The sequence below is a fragment of the Ascidia mentula genome, chromosome 5 (assembly GCF_947561715.1).
Source record: "Ascidia mentula chromosome 5, kaAscMent1.1, whole genome shotgun sequence".
Classification (NCBI taxonomy): Eukaryota; Metazoa; Chordata; class Ascidiacea; order Phlebobranchia; family Ascidiidae; genus Ascidia; species Ascidia mentula.
In genome coordinates, this window is record NC_138570.1 from 10,381,172 (window position 1) to 10,402,569 (window position 21,398).

At 40.4% G+C, this 21,398-nt stretch overlaps 4 protein-coding genes across 17 annotated transcripts in view; 2 read left to right on the forward strand and 2 right to left on the reverse strand.

Annotated features, from left to right (window-relative positions):
* Window positions 1–4,214, forward strand: LOC145901408 (uncharacterized). Of its 2 annotated transcripts, none has more exons than XM_082989082.1 (8): window positions 1–531; window positions 631–909; window positions 1,399–1,561; window positions 2,304–2,522; window positions 2,658–2,854; window positions 3,177–3,318; window positions 3,605–3,804; window positions 4,006–4,214. In XM_082989082.1, the coding sequence occupies exons 2-8, from the start codon at window positions 695–697 to the stop codon at window positions 4,169–4,171; spliced, it is 1,302 nt and encodes a 433-aa protein (XP_082845208.1). In that variant the 5' UTR covers window positions 1–531; window positions 631–694; the 3' UTR covers window positions 4,172–4,214. The 2 variants fall into 2 exon arrangements, with proteins under 2 accessions (XP_082845208.1, XP_082845207.1); XM_082989081.1 differs by having other exon boundaries at window positions 2–531; window positions 678–909.
* Window positions 4,215–5,202: 988 nt separating this feature from the next.
* Window positions 5,203–8,598, reverse strand: LOC145901406 (glycogenin-1-like). 4 transcript variants are annotated; one of them, XM_082989078.1, is made up of 10 exons: window positions 8,518–8,598; window positions 8,249–8,381; window positions 8,017–8,191; window positions 7,797–7,959; window positions 7,604–7,730; window positions 7,441–7,544; window positions 7,230–7,309; window positions 6,283–6,582; window positions 5,694–5,849; window positions 5,203–5,582 (listed from the first exon to the last, which is right to left on the reverse strand). In XM_082989078.1, exons 1-10 carry the CDS (start codon window positions 8,525–8,527, stop codon window positions 5,223–5,225), a joined length of 1,608 nt encoding a protein of 535 aa, XP_082845204.1. In that variant the 5' UTR covers window positions 8,528–8,598; the 3' UTR covers window positions 5,203–5,222. The 4 variants fall into 4 exon arrangements, with proteins under 4 accessions (XP_082845204.1, XP_082845203.1, XP_082845206.1 ...); XM_082989077.1 differs by having other exon boundaries at window positions 7,131–7,309; XM_082989080.1 differs by lacking the exon at window positions 6,283–6,582.
* A 649-nt stretch (window positions 8,599–9,247) lies between these two features.
* Window positions 9,248–21,398, reverse strand: part of LOC145901628 (dedicator of cytokinesis protein 9-like) — a 48,707-nt gene continuing 36,556 nt past the window's right edge. For 7 of the 10 annotated variants that reach the window (XM_082989378.1, XM_082989382.1, XM_082989381.1 and 4 more), the window contains 12 exons: window positions 15,987–16,202; window positions 15,570–15,627; window positions 14,942–15,079; window positions 14,380–14,489; window positions 13,998–14,120; window positions 13,442–13,597; window positions 12,355–12,459; window positions 11,827–12,037; window positions 11,151–11,341; window positions 10,877–10,977; window positions 10,348–10,486; window positions 9,248–10,048 (listed from right to left, as the gene is read on the reverse strand). In XM_082989378.1, the coding sequence (XP_082845504.1) occupies window positions 9,899–10,048; window positions 10,348–10,486; window positions 10,877–10,977; window positions 11,151–11,341; window positions 11,827–12,037; window positions 12,355–12,459; window positions 13,442–13,597; window positions 13,998–14,120; window positions 14,380–14,489; window positions 14,942–15,079; window positions 15,570–15,627; window positions 15,987–16,202 (1,698 nt within the window). In that variant the 3' untranslated portion in view covers window positions 9,248–9,898. The remainder of the gene's footprint in view (window positions 10,049–10,347; window positions 10,487–10,876; window positions 10,978–11,150; window positions 11,342–11,826; window positions 12,038–12,354; window positions 12,460–13,441; window positions 13,598–13,997; window positions 14,121–14,379; window positions 14,490–14,941; window positions 15,080–15,569; window positions 15,628–15,986; window positions 16,203–21,398) is intronic. The other 3 variants (XM_082989386.1, XM_082989385.1, XM_082989384.1) reach the window with 1 other exon arrangement.
* Window positions 18,305–20,329, forward strand: LOC145903255 (uncharacterized). Its single transcript, XM_082991320.1, has 2 exons — window positions 18,305–18,566; window positions 19,198–20,329. The coding sequence occupies exons 1-2, from the start codon at window positions 18,417–18,419 to the stop codon at window positions 20,029–20,031; spliced, it is 984 nt and encodes a 327-aa protein (XP_082847446.1). The 5' UTR covers window positions 18,305–18,416; the 3' UTR covers window positions 20,032–20,329.

Below are 21,398 nucleotides of genomic sequence, written 5' to 3' on the forward strand. Positions count from 1 at the left end.
TTGTATTGTTATTGATTGGTGGTATTATGTTTGGTCAGGATCTTATGGGTTCATTAAACTGTAAAAAAGTATTTGCTCGTTCAGGAATCCACTTAAATCCAAAGGTATCGCGTGTTTGGAATATTTCGGACCTAACATCGCGTCGTAACCATATAGTTCTATGGAGTAGTATTATCGTACTAGAAATGCAAACCGGGATGGAAAGAAGGAGCTCCTGCTTCCCAACAGCCACCAGGAAACCGTGCGAACTCCAAATTTAGTCGGCGTTAGGTTGGCAAACTGCCCGGCTGCATGAACATATACTTCCGCCCAGTGAGTGATTCCTAGATATTGTTGGTTCGGGCGCACGACTTTTCGGAAGTCGGGCAGCAGGACAACTTCCGACGAGCTCACCACGCGACGATATCGACCTGACTCTTTTTCTTACACTACCGTAGAAGGCTAGAAAAAGTCTGCGTTTTGAGGATTTCCGATAGCAATTGATTGTAAGCTGCAGAGGAAAGGAATGCGGGTTAATTGACAGAACCCCAGGTAAATTGCGAGATTCTTTCGTGGTTGAAATGTTTTTTAAATATTTACGAGTGTTCGAAAATTAAACACATAATTCGTAAGACGCAACCATGCTTGCAGGTGTCAGTAAAATGGTTGAAATTGTTACCAAAACAACCTCTTTATAGTGGTTTGCAGTGAGGCAATGCAAAATAAAGATATTCTCGCAAATATGAACGAAACTGATTATGAAGCTTTCCTCACGGACTATATGACTGTGTGCTCGCGAAGTGTCGATCATTCCGGTATTGCTGAGATCGTTGCAGAGTCCATTCTGACAGCATTGGGATTACTTGGCAACGGGCTTGTCATATTTGTGCTGGTGGTGCTGCGTGAACACTTGAAGAGTCGTCCTGGTTGGTGAGTTAAAAAAGTCGAATCTTGTCTGGTTTAAGCCAGTGAACACAATGCTTACCCCCAAAAAAATTACAACAAACTTCGATTTCCTACTCGTGTCTACGGTGAAGTGATGCATTTTAACATTTCTAACATAGTTGCAGCGTCACCTGAGTTCTAATATGTGCACAAAACAGAATTACAAAAAAGGCATAATAGCATCACATGGCTAAACTTCTGAAATGCGCAAAATGTACAATTCTATATCGTGCCACAAGCTCCATTTGAATATGCAATACTGATGATGCATGCATAGGCGAAAAATATACACCAATTTTAAAACAAACAACTAAGATTTGATTAAAGGAGTTGTTGAAAATATCTGCTACCAGGTCTGTGATAGCCATAAAGTTATCATGAGACCTTGATACTATAAGCTCTCATTTGTAGTATATCTATGATTGCAAAACAACAACAAATAGTTTCATGCATATAAACGTGGCATTTTTTTAGGATTTTGATTCAAATGATCATTGCAAACTCCTTCTATCTTGTGCTATTTCTTTTCAACATTGCTGAAGAAGGGGTTGGTAAATGGACAATGACAGATTTATGCTGCAAATTCCAAAACATGTTTATTACAGCCAGCACCAACCTCGCTATTATTCTTTTAGTGGTAAGTTGTCAGACATGTGGCGAGTAAGTTTGTTACAAACCGTTTTTGGGCAATGTAAGACATATTTTAACAAAACTCTGTCGAAGTATGTTTTTTATGTTGGTTGTGAAAAACACTGTATTACAACAAATGTATCACACGGTTTTCGGCATAAAATTCCAATATTCACTATTCTGGAACTTAGTTTGCCTATGTTATTTCGTGCAACTCTGTTTTCGTTCATTGATCCGACAAAGCACGATTCTAAGCACCATTGTTACCACCAGGCTAGAAAAAAACAGTTAGTTTTTTTTTAAAAGCTGACACAGAAGATAAAAAATTGTACTTTGCTTCTGTGATATTGCTGATTTTGAAAGCTGTTGTTAATTGAATCAGTTTGATGAGTTTTTTTTGGACACGATTTGTTTGTTTGTCCACATGAGCGCCCAAACACGCAGTAAAACGTTTCCCACAGTGTGCCATTTAACTAAAAATCCGCATTTGATTCAAACATGATCGTTTAGAGTAGACGAACAAACTAAGCTCTTCAATCAAAAATAAATAAGTTTTTTCTTGGATTTGAGCACACAAAACATTTGTGTTAAAAATCATAGAAATAAGCACGTTACGGCAATACCTACGCCTACATAGACCACAATGCTGGTCCGGCACATTCCTGTGCAAGTTTTCGTTCCATACATGCATGAATCAAAAACTAAACTGTTCGTTGTAGGTTTACTGAACTGTTTTAAACACTTGCCAGGTCACCAATTTGGAAAGAACAATAACGTATGCCGGTTCCTATTTTCCACATCAAATATTTTCGAAATGCTCTGTGACAGTTGTAAGGGTGGCAGCGTCACTTTTTATTTGGCTTCTCTGCATATGTGGAAGCATTCCGCAATTCCAACTTGCCAGTATAGATTTTTGCGGGCAGTGCACGGAAGTTCATCCACTTACAGGAGAAGAAATATGCGATTACGTGAGTAATGCATGTGAAAATCTGCTAAGATGGCAGAATAATTTTACCAAAAAATCCAAACTTTGCTGAAAAAATAAACTATGTTTATAATTTATCAGCCCTAACTTATTTTTGTGCTTTTCTTTCACACTTAAGCTACAACTGAACAACACAGAGTGTTACGGATTTCTGAACGATGTGCCAAAGGATTACCCACTTCTTGAAGAAACCTGGGATAATGATTATTACTTATCTGCGAAAGAAAGCTATGACATTATTGCACAAGATTTCTATTACAACCAGCAAGCGCTTGAAATAAGTAAACACAATGCCTCCATGGTATTCCCATGTCGGTGAGTCAAGTATAATGGTTATCTGCGCAAAAGAAAGAGTGTTTTGGGCTGCCAAAATCTGCATGCGATCTTTAAAACTGTACACTCTGATAAATTACACCTCCTGCAATTCCTTTACATGGGTGTTGAATTTTATACGTGAGCCGATATTACGACGTAAATGTGAACATGTACTGGATAATATACATAACATACAAAATCAGCCATAAAAATACATTAAAAAACTACTTGCCTTGTAAAAGCACGTACATTGCACCATTACAATAATTACCACAACGACAACAATGACTCAAATTATTTCGAACATTTTTCAATGTTTCAGCCACGACGAACCGAAATCATTTTTTCGTATACTCTACATCCGTTTTGTTTTCCTGTTCATCATTCCGGTAGTTTCAATGATGATGTCGGCCATTGCACTGTACAAATATCGAAAGCAGATTCGACCAGTTGTTAACAGCCAGGTAAATTTTATGCGGACATAATTACAAAAAACACTTAGGCTTTGTCATGCAATAGCGCTTTTATAGGTAATTTTAATAGGCTTCATATATATATCACATAACTGTAGATGGTAAATTTTATTCAGACGCTTTCAAAATGTATCAAGTGGTAGAACTAATTGATCCTGTAAAAATGATAAGCAACGTGGCTTTAAAGTAATAAAACCTCTTTGCTTAATTTGCATTTTACCTCCATGAATAATTTCCATTTTGTATTGCAACAGTTCTAATTAAATATTTATTTCAGAGGGATGCCTCGACAGGTCAATGGATGATGACTGTGTTTGCATTCAATATCCTATTCCTTATCTGCTGGGTGCCTTTTCACGTTATCAATCTGAAAAGAATTCGTGGTATCAGTGCGACACCAGAAGCATGTACGGTGTTGTTGCATTACAGCAAGTTCAGCGTGATGGCTTACCACACACTTTTTCCTTATCTCTACATGTGAGTATCGCGTACGTAGCCGTTTTTTATTCAATCAATCACAGGATTTAGGAAATGCCTGACACCGAAAAGTTCTTTCTAATGTTTCCACAAAGCAAAAAGCTTCCGGCACGTACAGGTTACAGATGATACCAAAAATTTATAACTCAGAAATGGAAGAGTTTGCTTCTGCTAAAATAAAAATATATCGACGCTTTTTAGATGCTTGACGCGCAACTTTCGGCATCAAATTTTGGCATCCTGTGCCACGGTGGTCTACTCACTGGTCGAGCGAGCATCTAAAACGTCGGACTTCATTTCCATGCGTCGAGCTCCTCACTCAAATTCCCGGCCTCGCGACAACCCCACCCCCGCGAACGGCCAATGAGTTGCCACGCTCAGTTCACGCGGTTTGCTCGTGATCAACGCATCACTGCAGAAACAGCTGACTGCAATCCTGGAAATGAATGAGGAATGTTGCCGTCTGAGGCTCCTCTTGAAGTAATTTGATATGACGTACAACGCCAGATATGTTAACGTGTCTGCAGTTACATATTTTTGTATTTGTTCGAAACCGCGAAACCGTTACTGGAACAAATAAAGCAACGCAACAAACACGAAAACATTATGTGCCCCATGCATAAAAGTTTGAACGAAACGAGATACTATATTCTATAATACGCGCTATGTACATTCAACTGTCCAATTCGCAGCACAATAATAAAGACGAGCAATAGAAACTTGACCGAAACGAAGACCACATGAAAATAATACTCTTGAAAGTATGATAAAGAAGTTCAAGAACTTTTGTTTAACTTTGTTTATTGTCTTGAAAGCAAGCAAGTAATGTCAAAACTGTGGGCAACGACAAAAATATATTACTATAATATTGGACGGATGTGTAAATGTCCTGCACCTCAAAAACGACCAAGCCATAGACACACGCAACAAAACCCGGAAAATGTATACCATATACCACAAGCAAGCTATGGTCCACAACCGGAGAATTGAGGCATAGAAAATGATAAATAGTTTGTTGAACGTCGGAGGGATTTTCCTCGGCACAGACAAGTCTATCAATCACGATGTTTCATAATCCGCCAAAACAAGGCACTGACAAAGTTCAATATACGAATAAAAAAGGAAAACTGCCATATATATGTTGAAGCAGTGGATAAACTGATTTTGTTCGTTGGAAGATATAAAAATGTCTGCACGTAACAGCGAATAAGAAGCAGGAACTTATTGGTTTCGCCATAACACCTCCAATTTCTGGCAGAACTTAAGGTGAAAAATTAAACAACAGGTGCCAATGACAAGAAATAAAATATATTTACTCTTTTGGATAAAACTTGTGTAAATTTGAAAGCATCAGATGGTAGCACAATGACCATATAAAAGCAATACATTTGAAACGAAAACTATGATAATATGCGAAATCACTTTTTAGTCGACCGAATTGCGGCAGATAGCGACACAGTGTCCGGGGATGACTTGGCGTCCTTGTGTGCTGGGTTTGTACATTCACTGACCTCACTTACAATTATGCTCGGGGTGCTGGTATCCGGTTCGACAGGTTTATCAGTCAACTTTGCATCGTTTTCAATGGCAACTACGTCCATAGAACCACCAGGATGCTTTGTATGCGTCGTTGCGGGCGATTTTGCCAAACGCTTGGAGCGGTTTTCTACGTTTTGCTTCAGTTTAACGCCAAGGGCTTTTGCACTCAATTGCGTCTTTTTGTTGGAGTTGTTGTTTAAGTTGGAGGTACTGCTTGTTGCCAAAGAAGTCGTGGCATCCTGCGAGAAAACGATACCGTAACAAATAAAATTCACAAGGTATTAATCAAAAATCTTTGTGGACTTGGAGGCACATCAACAAACAGCTTTTTATTCTCCGCAGCGACTCACCTGAGCGTTCGTATTGTCGTTCAAAATTTTATCCAAACGTGCTTGGATGTTTGCAAAGCAATCTTGCCCCAAATAATCAATGGCACCAGATTTCCAACGCTGATGGTCGCCAAGGGTAACGGCGGAAGGGGAACCTTGCGTAATTTCCTCCTCTGGCTGAAATGCAGAAGCAACAAGTCATACACTAACCTTCCGACAAAAACTTGTCAAGACATTGTGGTTAAACGGTAACGGTTTCAAAACGCAAAGCTAGACATTGCAGGTTCAAACCCGGACACAGACAGCAGCATTCGATCTTGAAATCGACGTTGCAATCAAGCTAGAGAGCATTTACAGGAAATTTATGGGCCTAAATTTCATGTGTAAAAATGCTAAGTTTCTACTGTCACTTTCTAATATATCTTTTGCACACATAAGCATTTAAGGGCAACATAATTTAGTACATGCAAGTTCATTCACGATGATGAAACAAAATGGAACACATACCAAGCAAAGGTTACAAAGGAACTTTTACATGCAACGGGCGATCGGGGGCAGTTTAATTGGACCAATAATAGGGCATACATGAAATTGATCAATAACCAATCACCACTTTTTGATCGGCTGATGAACCTTTTGGCTTTGAAACCTCAGCAGCAGATGTTAGGGATGGTTGGGGCTCCACGGATGGCTGGGGCCCAGGTGTTGCCTTTTCCGGTTCGGCAAGCAACACCTTGTCCAGTTTCTCCTGGATATTAGCGAAGCTGTCGGCACCGGTATAATCTATTTGCGCGTTTTGCCATTGCTTGTGGCGGGCCTCCTGCTGCTGGCGAGCGACCTCGTGCGGACCAGGGCCGCTCTCTACAGCTTCGGCTTCCGATTGAAGGAAGGTTGACGGCACGACACCGGTCTGAAAGCGACATGCAAAGCTGCGCTATTTGAATGCGGCCTACACAGCGCGACCGGCAAGGTTAAATTGATCGCACTGCACGTTACAGCGAATAAGAGGAAGCTTTCAGTTGGTTTGCTAAATGTATCGCTACCAGGAAAACCCGTTGTAGTAACAATTAATTCGTGAAAAATTAATTTTTGTGTGTAATTAATGTTAGTCAAAAAGTTCTATTCGTTACCACCAGCTAAAAGTGGTATTAAATAAACATGGATGCAATATAAGAAATACAAAAAGTATCAAACTAAAACAAAAAGATAATAGCTAGCAGTTTATACTTTGCTACCAGCTACCAACTGAAATTTGTGAAGAGTGGATTAGGTGAAAGAATACTAACTAAGAGACTAATGTGGAAAACAAACAAAACATCCACTATATTGAAAATGGCGAAACATTTTCAATTAAAAGAGCAGAAAACAGTGGAACTACAGTTAAGATAAAAAACAAACAGCTAAAATAAATCAACCATTACATGAAAACAAAATTTTTGACTTCACACAGCAATCTACCTGGTGATCGTTACAAACTGGGGAAAGAAAAGGTGTGTGAAAGTGAAATGAAACATTTTCCGTGTCATTTTGCTGTGTTTCACTGCACTCAGGTTCAACCTTGCTGCAATCTTGAAAATGCTTCATGGCTTGTGTTAACAGTTTCCACCATTGCAGGAGAAACATCTCTTCATGAATTCCTGACAAAAAATGTCAGTAAAAAATATATCAAAGTTATCTTTTGAATTGAATCAAGTTTTATTCAGCACCACCAACAGGGGCATAAATTGTTGACGTTTAAATCTATAACTTAAGGAAAGCTGTATTTTACCAGGACCCTGAATTTGCTCTAAAGTGTTGTTTTCAGCAGAGTACTTATGATGCCACGGTTTTACACTACCAAGAAAATGGACCACCTTTGTGTCTTTGCCAAATCTACACACAAGGAAAATGATAAGATTATAAAAATATCTAAAACAGAAAATGGATAATACTTGGCAAATGCAGGAGAATAGGTGTAGGTGGCAGTGCTGTGCATGTTGTACAAAAATGATAAGCGTTTTGCTACATCAGAGGTTCTCCATTCACTAAAGTAAGTATTCAGCAATCCCTGATCGCCACCTAAAATTATATGTAAGTTATAAAAAGAAATTTATATTGTGGCAGATGAAAGAGTGATTGTCACACCATCAAAGCTGCCCTCTTCTTTTGCGAGTTTAATGAGGGACATGTAGGTTTCATATGATGGTTGATAAACAAAAACCCCAGAGTTGAACATGTCTGGCCAACCAACATCGGGTGCAGCTGAAAACTCTTGGTGTTCAAACAAGTTATCGATATTTGTCAATACCTAATAATCAAGAAAATTGAAATGTGGTTATCATTAATGCTCAACTCATTGTTTTACCATTGTGTCCGCATCCATAAAAACACATTTGCTATATTGGGTAAGATTCCAACAATGTAGTTTAGTGAAAGTAATTCCAAGTTCTGGCCGGGTTAAAAGAGCCAAATGTGTCTCATCTTTACTATCAAGGACATTTACACAAAACACTTGATCAAAAAAATTTTCCAACAAGGTCCTGCAAAATTGACATAAAAATGCATCTTGAAATTTGCAAAACATATTAATTTCAAACCTAGCATCAGGTGAAACTTGAGGAGTTATCATGATTGTGATTTCCTTTTGTGTGTGATGATTTCTCAGAGACTGGGCAAGCACAACTGCCCCCTGACAGTAGGTATCATTGGTAGCCAACGTCACAAATGCCTCTAAATAATAGTAAATTTGTGTGTGCACATAATTCCTGTCGCAGTATGGCAAATTGTATAAACATAAAATGTACATTTTTTATGTTTAGTTAAATTTTGTAACTCAAAGTCATTAAAAATTGAAACAGCAGTATACCTTTTCCCATGACTTCACACCAGATTCTTCCCAAAAATTAAAGCACAGAAAACAAAGCTATGTTTAACGCAAAACACCTTAAACAATAAACACGTTATTCACATTCTCATTTGTAGCAAGCACACCAAGCGTACATGCTCGTGACTGCGTTTAACAGCTGCAGTTAATAGTAAAACGCTGGATGTGAGTTTACCGGCGCCGACCTTTTTCGCGTGGAAAGATTGGCGGACACACAAGTTAATCATGCATGACAGGTGTTTAGACGCATATTTTACCATTAATTAAAGTCAAAATACCCCAATTACTTGCGTAAACACACGTTGAAAATAACAACGCGAGAAGGAAATTAAACTGAAATAATCAGTTCAAATGAAGTTAAACTGTGTTCACCGTTAATTCTGTGAAAAAAGCATGAAGATGTCGACTAGTTTACAGAAGTTGCGGGAAAAACAAACACAGTTAGAGCGTGCTAATCACAATTAAGAACCTGTTCATGCTGGCTGAAGGAAGCATAACCACATTACTTTATTCAGAAAAATCCTCCTAAACTCAATCCCATCGGGAACTGGTTTTATTTTAGGGCTAGACATTACAGCACAATCAAAGGATGTTCACGACCTCACCTGTGTTACACGACTGATACAGGCATGTGCAAATACCTTTACAAAACCATGCGATCTGAACTTGACCGCATATCATGACTTGGCGACACACATAAGAAAAAGAACCGATCACTTTTATTAATGTTAGGTTCGAATGCAATGCAATAGGAGCACAAGCATACACAATATAGCTTTTTTTATAAACAGGGGATTCGCTTCATCGAATGAACAGAGGATGTTTACCAACATGTGTTTTGTGTAAGTACGGTGCAACTTGATACAAAAGGCCTTCTTTACTAACAGTTCAAACAGTGCTATGTAAATTACTTAGGACTGAAAATGTTTGATTGTATGATCTGACACCAAGCATCTCTGGTAGGTCTCATGACGTACGAATGAACAATTAAGCTAAAGGAAACAAAAATGCTTCAACGGAGAGAAAAAAAAACTGGTAAAAACGAGGACATTTACCTCACAATGGTTACAAACACGCGGTAATGAAGAACAGCCGAGCAACGGTAGCAATATATACAAAAATTCAGCCGTGCGTTTGCTCTCTCTGGCTACATGCATATCATCATATTGCAACTTGGTTTTCTTCTGTTGTCCGTCCGTTTATAAAGAATTGCCCTGGGCAAGACAAGCGGCATACTATACAATTGCTGCAGACGTACAAATACAAAAAAAACACTCTAAAAAAATAACAGGTCAAAGCGCATCAATTAACTGCAGATGTATTCAGCATGCAAATGTCAGGAACAGCATTCTGTTGCCCACGGTCAGACGACAGAGGCGTCGGAAACTGATCCTGCCAAGAATCTTTTGGGCGTCACCGTGCTGCCGCTGGAACTGATGGAAGTTAGAACTTGATCCATCTCGAATCCGCCGCCGGTAGAGACGCTCATGGTGTCTTCGTCATCGGGTAAAAGCTGTCAGAAGCGAATATTCACATATATAAATATACCGAACTTGTAATGTATAGCACTAGATTGTGCTTCAAAGAAGGGCGTCATCTAATATCTTGCAATTACATTCATTCACTCGTTTATTTGGTCCACAACTTTAAATACATTATATTTGAGCAAATACTGGAGTTAAGGATGTGAAGATATGGGCAGGAAGACGCTGAAATAACCCGAGGGTTTTCAAACGCTTACATATAATGTGACTAAGGCGGACTAGAAAGCACGTTAGTGTCTCCAAAAAATAAGGATTTTTGAAGAATCACCTGTTCGTGTAGGATTTGGGAAAGTTCACCAGCCATTGTGATGTAACATTGCTGCAACGACTCGTGGTAAACTTGTTGGTTGGCTGTCACCATTTGTTCGTTGATGTCGAGCGCCCTCCCACAGAGGTCCACGAACCGCCTGCACCATAACGTACAGCTTGATATACAACATATAATAAAAAGTACAATGGCAAACATACAGCACTATACAGGTCCTAGTAATCACTTTTTGCAAGAACTTTAGTGCCACGATCCTAAGACCAATCAAACTTTTCAGTGCTGGGAGATCTATGCTTTATATAAACATTTCTAACTTACACAAAAGTATGGAAATTGTAGATAATCAACCAAACGTGATTTGAGTCAACAAATATGAAGATCACAGGAATACACGGAATGAACCAAAAACAAAACATGGTGGACAACGATGAAATCAAGAGGGTCGCGATAATAAGTTTTTGGCTGCGTTCATATGACTTCAGTTTAAACGTGTTCGGTTTATTTTTCTTAGTAAGCCATCAACACCAACCTGTATACTTTACGGAGAAGTTCAGCTGTGTTCGCAGCGTGATTTCCAATCTTGCCGTCTTCAAGGAAGGCTTTAGCGTACGCAAGTGGACCAGCATTCACCTAAAGTCGGATACAATTTGATTGTCCCGTTCAATTATCTCTGCCGAAATGGCTAACTTAAGCTCACGACAAAAACCTGGGGATCTTAAAATTTAGTGACATTTGCCCCAAAACTTTTTATTCCAACGAAGTTATTTTATCTGAAAAAAAAACACAGTGTATAAATTTCCTACCTGCACATTGACTGATCCTTGGAGACGAAGTTGGAGTTTCTTGAGGTCGACGCGATCGGCCGTGATAAGTTGTTCCAGTTCATCGCACTTACACGTCATCTCATCCAGAGCAACCTCGATTGGTTTTAGTTCGAAGCTTCGGACGGTGGTCACAGTTATTCGCTTCTTGATGTAGGGAAAACTATGGGAAGCTGGAATGGAAACACAAATTGTTTAAAACCGCATGGAATAGCTTTACGAACAAGCGACAGTGTTGGTAGAAGTAGTTTATGAACAATATATAATCTCTAGAGGGCGCCACAGAGGCAATATACAAGGGTGTTTTATGTTGAAAAATTCCTGAGATGATAACGAAGTCGTTTTCCAGTGTTGTGGTAAATTTAACAATTTATCGAAATTTACTCCCATACCCTGTGCATCCGAACGGATCGTAAATAATTGATTTCCAAGATGTTAATGCTGAATCGATGCTATCAAGATCGATTAGGTTTCCGGGTCGTAAATACAAAATACACAAATTTTTCAACGAAACCATTCAAGAACGCAAAACTCTATCTAATATCTGTAAAAAACGCTCGACAAAACTGCTACTAAAATGCGTTTGCCCAATATCTATGCGCACACCGCTAACGTATTTTAACATTATAATACACTTTGTGTTAATCCGTTCATTTACTTGTGAGGATGGTTTTTCTCTTCCATTGCTCCTCGATGTCGCCTCTGGCTCGCCCGGCCGACGTGAATGGAGTTTCGAACACAAAGTTTCGGACGTTTTGTTGTTGCTCGAAGTAATTCCGACGCTGTCCTCTCTCCTGTTCGTCAAAGTAGGGAGTAACGTAGGTAACTTGGATGTAGGCAAACTTCGGATCCAAATCTTTGAGGTTGACCTGAGGAAGTTAAAGATATGTCATGAAGTTGAGTGAAAATTGCGAAACCTTGGAATCAGTGGTGCTTGTACACGTTTGTACGAGTTCAGGAGTAACACGTTTTGATGAGTAAATTACTGCAGGTATCAAATTTATGAAATGCCCTTAAATGGTCATCTTTTACAATTTTAGTAGGTTACCACTAAAACACAGGTATACACAAAACAATTCAGAAAAGAAATTTTGTTATAAACAGATAAGTAACGAAAATATCGCTTAAAACTTGACCAATGCAGAATTTATTTCAATACAAAACAACAGACAAAACTTGTCGCCACCTTTCCTGACTCTTGAATAAGTTTCACGTTTTCGGGTCCGAATTTCTTTCCGTACATTCGCTGTAGCCGATGCGATATCTCGGAAAGTTGGGTCAGTTTTGGTTCCTGCAGGAAATAGTTTGGTTAAACTGATGTAAATACTGTAGTCAAAATATAGAGATTTCAACAAACGGAGTTACATGAAAATGTCCAAAGAAATGGAATGCGTATCAGGCGGTCACTTAACTTAATACTCTGATTAATACTCTTTTACAACTAAAAGGTCACAAAATAAAGGCCCGTCGATAAAAAAGCGGCACTTTGATGTTGGCAGTTAATAAAGTCTGTTACGAAATAGTCAAATGCTTTGTACCAAATACACAATGTTATTTTATCTGGATTTTTCACACCTGGATTTAACATCGCGGATCCTTGCAACAAAATTTTATTTCCCGAGGAAAGATTTAGGACTCGCGCAACCTTTTGTAAAGAGTTTTGCGACCAACTGTTAACATCGATCTACCAACAGCGAACGGATTGGGGCAATAACGTCCCATAGCACACTTTGATTAAACTCGAGTTTACAGCAATCCCAGCTACACGCTAGCGGCAATATATAACCACAGAACTTGACGAACGTTTTAACCCTTTCATCTTTAGCAGCGAAACACCACCAGGTGTTCATTGCGTCTCTCACGAACACCATACAGGTGACTTCAAAAATTTGAACAAGAAGGCTTTGGTTACAATGGTTGCATGGCAACTGTAGATAACGCGGTTTGAAATTACCAAGGAACTCGAATAGGTTTCATGGACCACCGCAGCCACGGGAACGTGCAGCGCCACCACAGCATATTGTAACCTTTACTTGCAATTACTAATGAGGTTAACCACGCGAAGCCTTGAGGTGATAATATATGCAACGAATCATTTTTGTAAAAGGGAAACAAAACAATGGCAGCCATCTTCCTTGACAAGCACAAAAACAAACAATTCCGGGTATGCGTACTTTGAACCAATATCTATTGATATTCCCAACTGTTTGAAGTGAAGGGTTTTCATCGTGAGGAATAACGATTCACAGGGAATACGTGCAGACAACTCCTACCTTATATATGTATTGTTTTCCATTCTCCTCGTCGAAGAAGTTCTGACCGAAAAGCGCAACCCGGAAGTAAGTTCCCAGCATTCTCTTCCCGTTTCGATTCACTTCAGTCACTTTTTCGTATCCACTTTTCAGTGTGCCGTATATGTTTATAAGTGACTGCAAGAATAGTTATTGTTTAACATCCCGACATCGTTTGCACTATGGTTACTGAGGAAAGCCAGTTTGTTAGTAGCATTTACAAAACTCTGATGAACTATAACTGTATCGGGGAGGTCCAGATTTGTGAGCATCCTGGGCCTCAATACTGTTTAAGAGCGAGTTGGTGGACCGTAAGTATAAAAATAAGGCTCACCGCATTACCTAGAAAGTGATTTTAATTGTCTGCCAAAACAACACATGCTATCTACCAATGAGTTACCACCATAAAAAAAGTACACTGCGATCCCCACAAAAACCATGCCCCGACCATCCTGACTTATATAATACCCATAATGATTGTATATTTTGTTTATTGAGTATTGTATTTCAGTATTGTAAGGCGTTAACAAGAACTTACCTCGTAATCCCTACGTTTTTCATAGTACGGGATGATCATGTTAAAGATGTGGACCATGAGTTCGTATCTCTCTGCTTTCTGCAAGTGATCCACGCAGTTGTGGAGCATCACAGTTAAAACGTCCTGGAAGAAGAAGATTGGCAAACCATCAGGTCGGGTGGGGTTGGGTTAATATTAGTCAACTGGCATTTTACTGAGACTATTTTAACACAGGAATGAAAATAAGTCTGTGTCTGTTCACAATGTTTATGTTAAAATTTATCGTTTCGAAAACAGCAAATGGCGCTGTTCATGTACCAAGTCATTAACATCTAATAATAGCCCGTAACGTTCACTGGAGGTTTAATTATTATTTTGAGTTTGAATTTTCTTCCTTGTTTACCTCGTCATATTGAACATCCTGCATTCCAACATCTTCCTTCAGTGCCGACTCTTCCTTTTCCACGTTAGGTGAAATTGCTCGAAATCCCGAACATCCCTTGCTCACCACACCTAACACAACGCAAAACATCTATCAAAAGGAGCATTTGCCGAAACATTTCAAGTTTTGTCATAAAATAATTTAATGAAGAAGAAGCGAAGTGGAATTGCAGGAAATTATTCATCAGGCATGAATGCAAACGTCCTTCAGATTGATCACGCGCAGAATCAAGAATAAACGAGAATTAAATTTATTCGAATGAGATCGAATGAGTGCACTCAAATCACGTGACAAAAATGTCAGCGTTTCGCAAACTTTGAACCAATTTTGAGATGATTTTTCGCGCATACGCGGTGCCAACAGAATTGCGCCAAAAAATTGAAATAAAATTAGCAAACTGAAATAGATCAAGTAAAATCTGGGTACATGCAGTTTGACAGCAAACAGTGAAAGTGTGAATATTGAAGTCGGTCGGAAAAATTGAATAGATTCGAAATGAAATCCTCGCAAACGTTCTCCTCACTTAGTTGAAACTCGTCCCCAGTTAGCTGATGCTCAGGACCATCTGTGTTGGGGGAAGTCCCGAAAACGCGAGACACAAAAGCCGTCGAGAGACCGGAGTAAATGGAAGAATTGTTGCTATCCGGGTGACGTTGCAGTTCTGACGAGCGCAATTGAAATAATATTGAAGAAGAGATGTTGTGTGCTTTTGTGGCTACAGCTACGCGCGCATAACAGAAACAAAGCGAGTTCGCGTGTGTGTAAAAAATCAACCTGAGGCAATATCGTCATGAAGCAAAAAATGCAAATTGAATCAAAAGAATATACTGCAACATATCTACACTGGTTAGTATGACGAAACGAGAGGTTAAAAGCATGTAGTTTTAGTTAGTTAGTCAGTAAAAGAAAAGATCCCACACCGAGGCAGGTAAGTAAAAACTTTACGACCAGAAGCACCGTTTTACAACCCAGTGTTTGACTAAGGATGAACTTGGCTGTGACAAGTTTTATAACGCTGTCTAAGCTTATTTTCGCGATTTACTGCTTGCAATGACGTCACCGCCGTGGCGAGGCGATGATCGGTGTTTTACAGCTGCTCGGGGAGGAATAAATTATTCACGGAGAGTAAAGAGGGTTTAACGAGCGCTCACCTTTCCTCTTCAGATATTCCGCCACCAAAGCAGCAATGTGAACGTAGCACATGGCGGCCTGTGAGTAAAAAAATACAGTTTAATTTAGGAAAAACGCTACAGCTCGTTTGCACTTAATGATGGGTTCTACTTTGGTGTCGATGACTTCAAACTTTTAGGGCGATAAAATCACGATTTCCGGCGGTAATCAACATTTCGTGATGAGAAATTTTGCGCCCAGAAATTACTTCACAATTTTCAGCGAAAACCCCCCTATTCGTGATAAGCGGCGACCCTTTCTTTTAAACATTACATGCAGTGCGACCTTTGGGATACAACACAACACACCGCACCGTACAATTCCCTTCGTGCACCGAATGCGCAAACACACAACAAAGCGATTCACAATCAGTGTATTGGAACCGCAAACACACAAACCTCAGAATAATTGCCGTTCTTTTCGTGTGCGCGAGCCATGGATTCGAGCCAGGTTTTACGCAGTTCCGGGGTTGCGGCGTACGACTTTGCGAGGCTGCACTGCAGGTCCACCAGCATCTCCTGGTCGTCCTTATGTTCCTTCATAGCAGCTGTGGCCATCAGCACGGTGCGAATCTTCTTGGTGAGGTCTTTTACTTCCATGGGGAACGATGTGCTCTGTGCCGAGAAATAATTACGTAATTATGTCAAGAGCGATGGTCGGTGCGTAGTTACGCGGCCAGTTTGTCAACATAAGCAATTACGGGTCGGCGATGTGTGATTACGCACAGTTTGCCACGTCGCTGCCAAACATAACACGGCCCGAAGAGCGAGGTCAAATCGGTGCGCGTCCACTGGGAATGCAGCTGCGCTGGACACACAGGATCAAAAAGGAACGAAGGCGCAGGTTCGCAGTCCGAAGTTGAGTCCTGTCGCTTCGGGATTTATGCGAGGCGACTTGGGATTAGTCGACAGCAAGCGAACGTGAACGCCTGTCAAGCAGCGTTTAGGGACAGAGTAAAACGATCCGCAGTCACTAGCGAGGGAAGGAAGAGCGAAGTGGCCGTTTGCGCCTAATGTATGCCAGCCAACATTGTAGTGCCAGTCAGCAGTGTTCGGTGACTCACATGTACCGATGTACGGTTCTGTCGTTTCAGTTGTGCTCTGCGTTGTTCGAATCGCGCCGCATGTGAAGCGTAGGTTGAAATGGGTTAGTGTAAATATAGTTGCTTTACTGATTGTTAGCTACGCAAAGAAGAAACATATATTTGCATATGGATTATTACAATAGACGAGTACACCACGGCTAATGCAGAAACGTCAGCTGGAAGCACAGCTGCTTGTCAGTGCAGTTTGGAGAACAGTCATTTCCATGAGACACCCAATGATATGGCAGGTGTAATTATAATTAAACATCGGCTAATAGCAGTCTTGCCACACACTTACCTTTCCATTTCATTTAATTTCTTAACGTCGTAAGAAACAGGTCTCAAGTGAAAGTTGTGTATTGAGTGAAAAGGTTTGTTTTAAGATAGTTTTCGACTCGAACAGCTTTGCATTCCGCAGCAGAAGGTTAAATAATTACGAAACCAAAGAGACCGAATTTTGCAAACCCCAAAACAAAGGCAAAGTTAAACAGGAAAATATCGGCTCACATGCAGTTGAACGCAATAAATTGGGTAGTTTTTTGTTGTTGGTTATAAGAGTTGTCATCACATTATGCGTATTTCGTGCATGTGTGTTGGCGCAGTCGAGAGATGTCACCATTTCCTGTTTCATATCCAGACAATATGAGAAGGCAGTCAGTCCTGCAGCTCGAGGAGGAGACAATTAGTAACGGTGACTTCGTGCATTTTGCAGCTCGTACAATTAATAACGCCCATTTCGCGATGGAGGATTGCTTTACGACACGCTTCGATGTGAAATGACGCATTTTGGCTTGCGAGTGGTACTTGGCAACGTCACTAAATGGCACTGAGCCAAAACTTGTGACCAAGCAAGGCCTTAGAAAGTTGTCACAGGACTTTGTAGAACACAAGGCGGTATAGAGAGGCTGCACTGCAGCAGGTGGGTTGATATTGTGAACAGTTTACAACTACTTCCCGGTTAGATGCGGTCGAGGTGGTAACTTTTTACAGCTATGTGAGAAACGCACATAACCTGAAGGTGGTGAGAATAGTGGTGATGTCAGGTACTGTCAAGCCTATATAATGCAACTATTGCTGTACTTCATACATACTACGTAGAACAAGGTAAGGTAAACACAGATTACGAGATGTGGGTTTTGATATAGACCATTGTACTAGAAAGGTTAAATATGAAAACAGTTTGTGATATAAGCAGTGATTTTTGCTCTAAAAATGAAAAACGTCACAAACACAAGAAAATGTTGTTGAAAGATTTTGAGATAGTGTGTAGGTAATGGTTTTGGCATTTGTGATGCGTAAGCTTTGTATATTTTGTTCAAGCCGACTAAATCAACAGTGGCAGAGAAAGCTGGACATTTTTGTTTTTCACAAGCAACATTTTCACCCAAACACGAACTTGTGGAGAATTTGTCCATTATTATTAAAAAAAATTAACATAAAACTGATTTCATACAATTTTTGTTTTATGCTGGTTTTATAACGTAAAATTCCGCAGTAGCTGACAGTGACTTTTTAGCATATGCGTAGCAAAACTACATAAATTTTAAGTTATTATACGATACTATACATGAAATGATTATATATAATGCAAGGTATCAAAGATCGGACGTTTTTTTTATATCCCACAGAAAACTTTTAGGTTCAATATTTTCTTCCTAAAAGCTCATTTGAGTTGTCTCTGTTTGAGTTGACAAACAACCAATACACACATTCACCCATACATTAAGCTTGGTGTCCGGTGCAAATGTTAAGGATGGATAGTGACGGATCGGAAAATCATGAGAAAAAGGCGTGGAAAGGATCATTGTTGTTGGATTTCGGCCACGAAGTGGGAGAGACATTAAATGAGCTCGAACTAGAATACGATGAGATGATTGTGAACTTTGAAAATCAGGTTCGTGGCCTTCGGGTCTTGAGTAAATCGCTGTGCACCCAATTTGGGAGGTGACCTTTACTATGCGATAAGTGCTCCTCTGTGCGGCATTTCATGAACAAGAAGGCCATTTTCTGTCATTTACAATTTCGCAGCAGAAAGCGGTTTGCACGAAAAACTAAAAATGCCGCGGTTAATTAGGTTTCGTTGTGAAACATGCTTATGCGGGTAAAACAAGGCAAGACGGAAAAAGCGACCCGTGCGTATCTAATACATTGGCTTGTACGAACTTGTAGGACAAAAGTAGTTCCCAGTAGGCTTTGCACTGTGACTCATTCTTAACACGCATTGTGACTAACACAACGCGCAACGTTGTTTCCAGCAATAACTTTAACCTAAAAACACGGTGTCTGGATCGATAAACATAATCTCTCCCGAGGAAAACGACTCACGATAGCATCTTGTGTAGACACTTTCCCCGAAGTGTTGGTTTCGTGTATTACCGCGGCTGGTTGGGGTTCCCAAGCACACTCATATTAGGCGAAACGAGGCGAGTGCACAACACCACGATCCTATGAGGGCGCACATAAAACGTGACCGCGCCGAGACTCGTTAGAATAATCACCAACGCCTTCCTCGTGTTATCATGCAGAAGTCGAGACTGAAGGGATTCGCGCCACAAGAAAGCACGATACAAGAGGACGCGGTGCGATCTGCCAGTCCAGCTCTGAGCGACGCGAGCAGCAACGATCATTCAGGAAAACGAGCTTCTTTCAGCAGCGGAGGTTTGAAGTCGACCTTCAGAAACGCGCACAGCACTATAAAACGAAAGCTCTCCAACCGAGGTTCGTCGAGTTCGCAGCGAACTTCTCCGCGCATGGTGAAGAGAGAACAGAAACGAGGCAGCGAAGATTTTGAAAGACACGACAAGTCGGAAACGAGCAGCCTCAACAGCGAGGTTTTCGCAAAGGAGGAAGCAGTGAACGGAGTTGCGGAGAGAAAAGACAGTGGCATGGATTACCCTCTACCTATGGCATACGACCAACACCGGGACAGCGCTGGAAGTTCGGGCTCAGGTTCTCGACTTTCCGTTGCACTTAGTGGAAAGCCTCCTATATCACCAGGAAAAATGGGGATTCGGCTTCGGAGCTCCACTGTTAGTACGCACAATGATCACGTGATTACCCCACCGGTTGTGATCGACGGTGAAGTGAAACGGGATTATCAATACGTGTCGCCAGCCAGAAGGGTGAGCAATTCACACAAGGGCGACAACAAAGGTGGAATATTCCGTTCGAGTAGTTTCGCCAAGATACTGGGACGCCAAGAGAACGGATCTCCCGACAGATCGCGCCACAGCAGCAGAGAGGAATCACCGCTGAAAGCACTTTACAAGGCTACCGTGTTAGGGGAATCAAACAACAAGGAAAACCAGAACAATCACAACAACGCCGCCTTGTTGAGAATGTACAAATGCACCACGTGATGTCGGGGATATTTTCGGCGCACAATTGGGCAATTAGCGACGGATCGCCGCGACTGATGGATTGCTTCGTGGTCGGTTAATTGCCTTTCCATGCCGCGTGCACAAGATTTGTTCCTCGCACAAGAAATACCAACATCTGCCGTCTTCACTTCCACTCACGACTTTTGGCCGCATTTCTTCCCTTTTCCTTTACGTTAACTTTTCAACAGTCTTTATTTGTGTTTGTCTCGCTTTTACGTACATGTCTAAATAAATTAAGAAAACGAACGTTGGTTTTTCATTTTCTGTGTTATTTTAACATGCAGTATAGACATGTTGGGGTCGAGACGTCACGCTACAGAAGGTACAAAGGGATTAAATGCAAATTGGAGCGTGCGTTTGCTTGCTAGGCTTGTAGTCGTGATGTAGTAAAGAGTTTCTAGGCCGGCCGCAACGTCACCGTTTAAGATATTTTTGAATGTGGCTTTTTGAATGTAGGTGATTACCACTCACAAACCAATTTAAAACTTTACGATTAATGGTCATTCGATAGCGCGCCGACTGGAGCACTTAAAATACTAATTGGTGATGCTAATCGGGTTTATTCTGGACCAGGGGGTTAAGAACGTACGTGTATGGCGTTAGAAGCCAGGTTGTCAACGTTTTAAGCGGTTAGATAATTACTGTTTTTCGACTAGCATATGGCGCGTAATGCCTAATATAGGCGGACATCATCGAAAGCTCTTCGCCAAACGTAGTAAACAGAGCGTTCGGGTCATAGCCCGGGGCTAACGTCGAACAAACATTGAACAAAATAACAATGTTCAGAAAAACATGTTTGTTAGGAATTCTTTTTTACCAACAAGAGATGTACGTGACGACAGTAAGTGCGATTTATATAGGAATATAGCTGAAATTCATCCCTTTTTCCCCAGGAAACGTTGTGTTTTATGTTAACCACACATAATCAAAACAAACCATTCCAGAAAATACAATAAAAAATCCTGAGTCGTCTGTTTAACGTTTTTCTTCGATTCGCCTGTGTTTGCAGGCCTCGCTTATCGCAATAAGCGTTAAACGTTAAACAGACGACTCCGGATTTTTTATTGTATTTTCTGCTAAATCTGTTAGTCTCCGTTAGTCATAGAGACAACAGGCAATTTGAAGAAAACAAACTTTCACAAACCAATCCATGCATAATAAAAATATTTGTTGTTATATAACCTTCAGGCGTTTGCATATATTCAAAAGTAAATTAACCATAGCGTAAAGACAACGCAGTGTATCCAGTTCTAGTATTTTCTCTATTTATTATGTTTGATTCATTTTTGTCAAAACTCCACAAAAATCGTTGTTCATAGCAAAGATTATGACTAAAATTTTTGTTA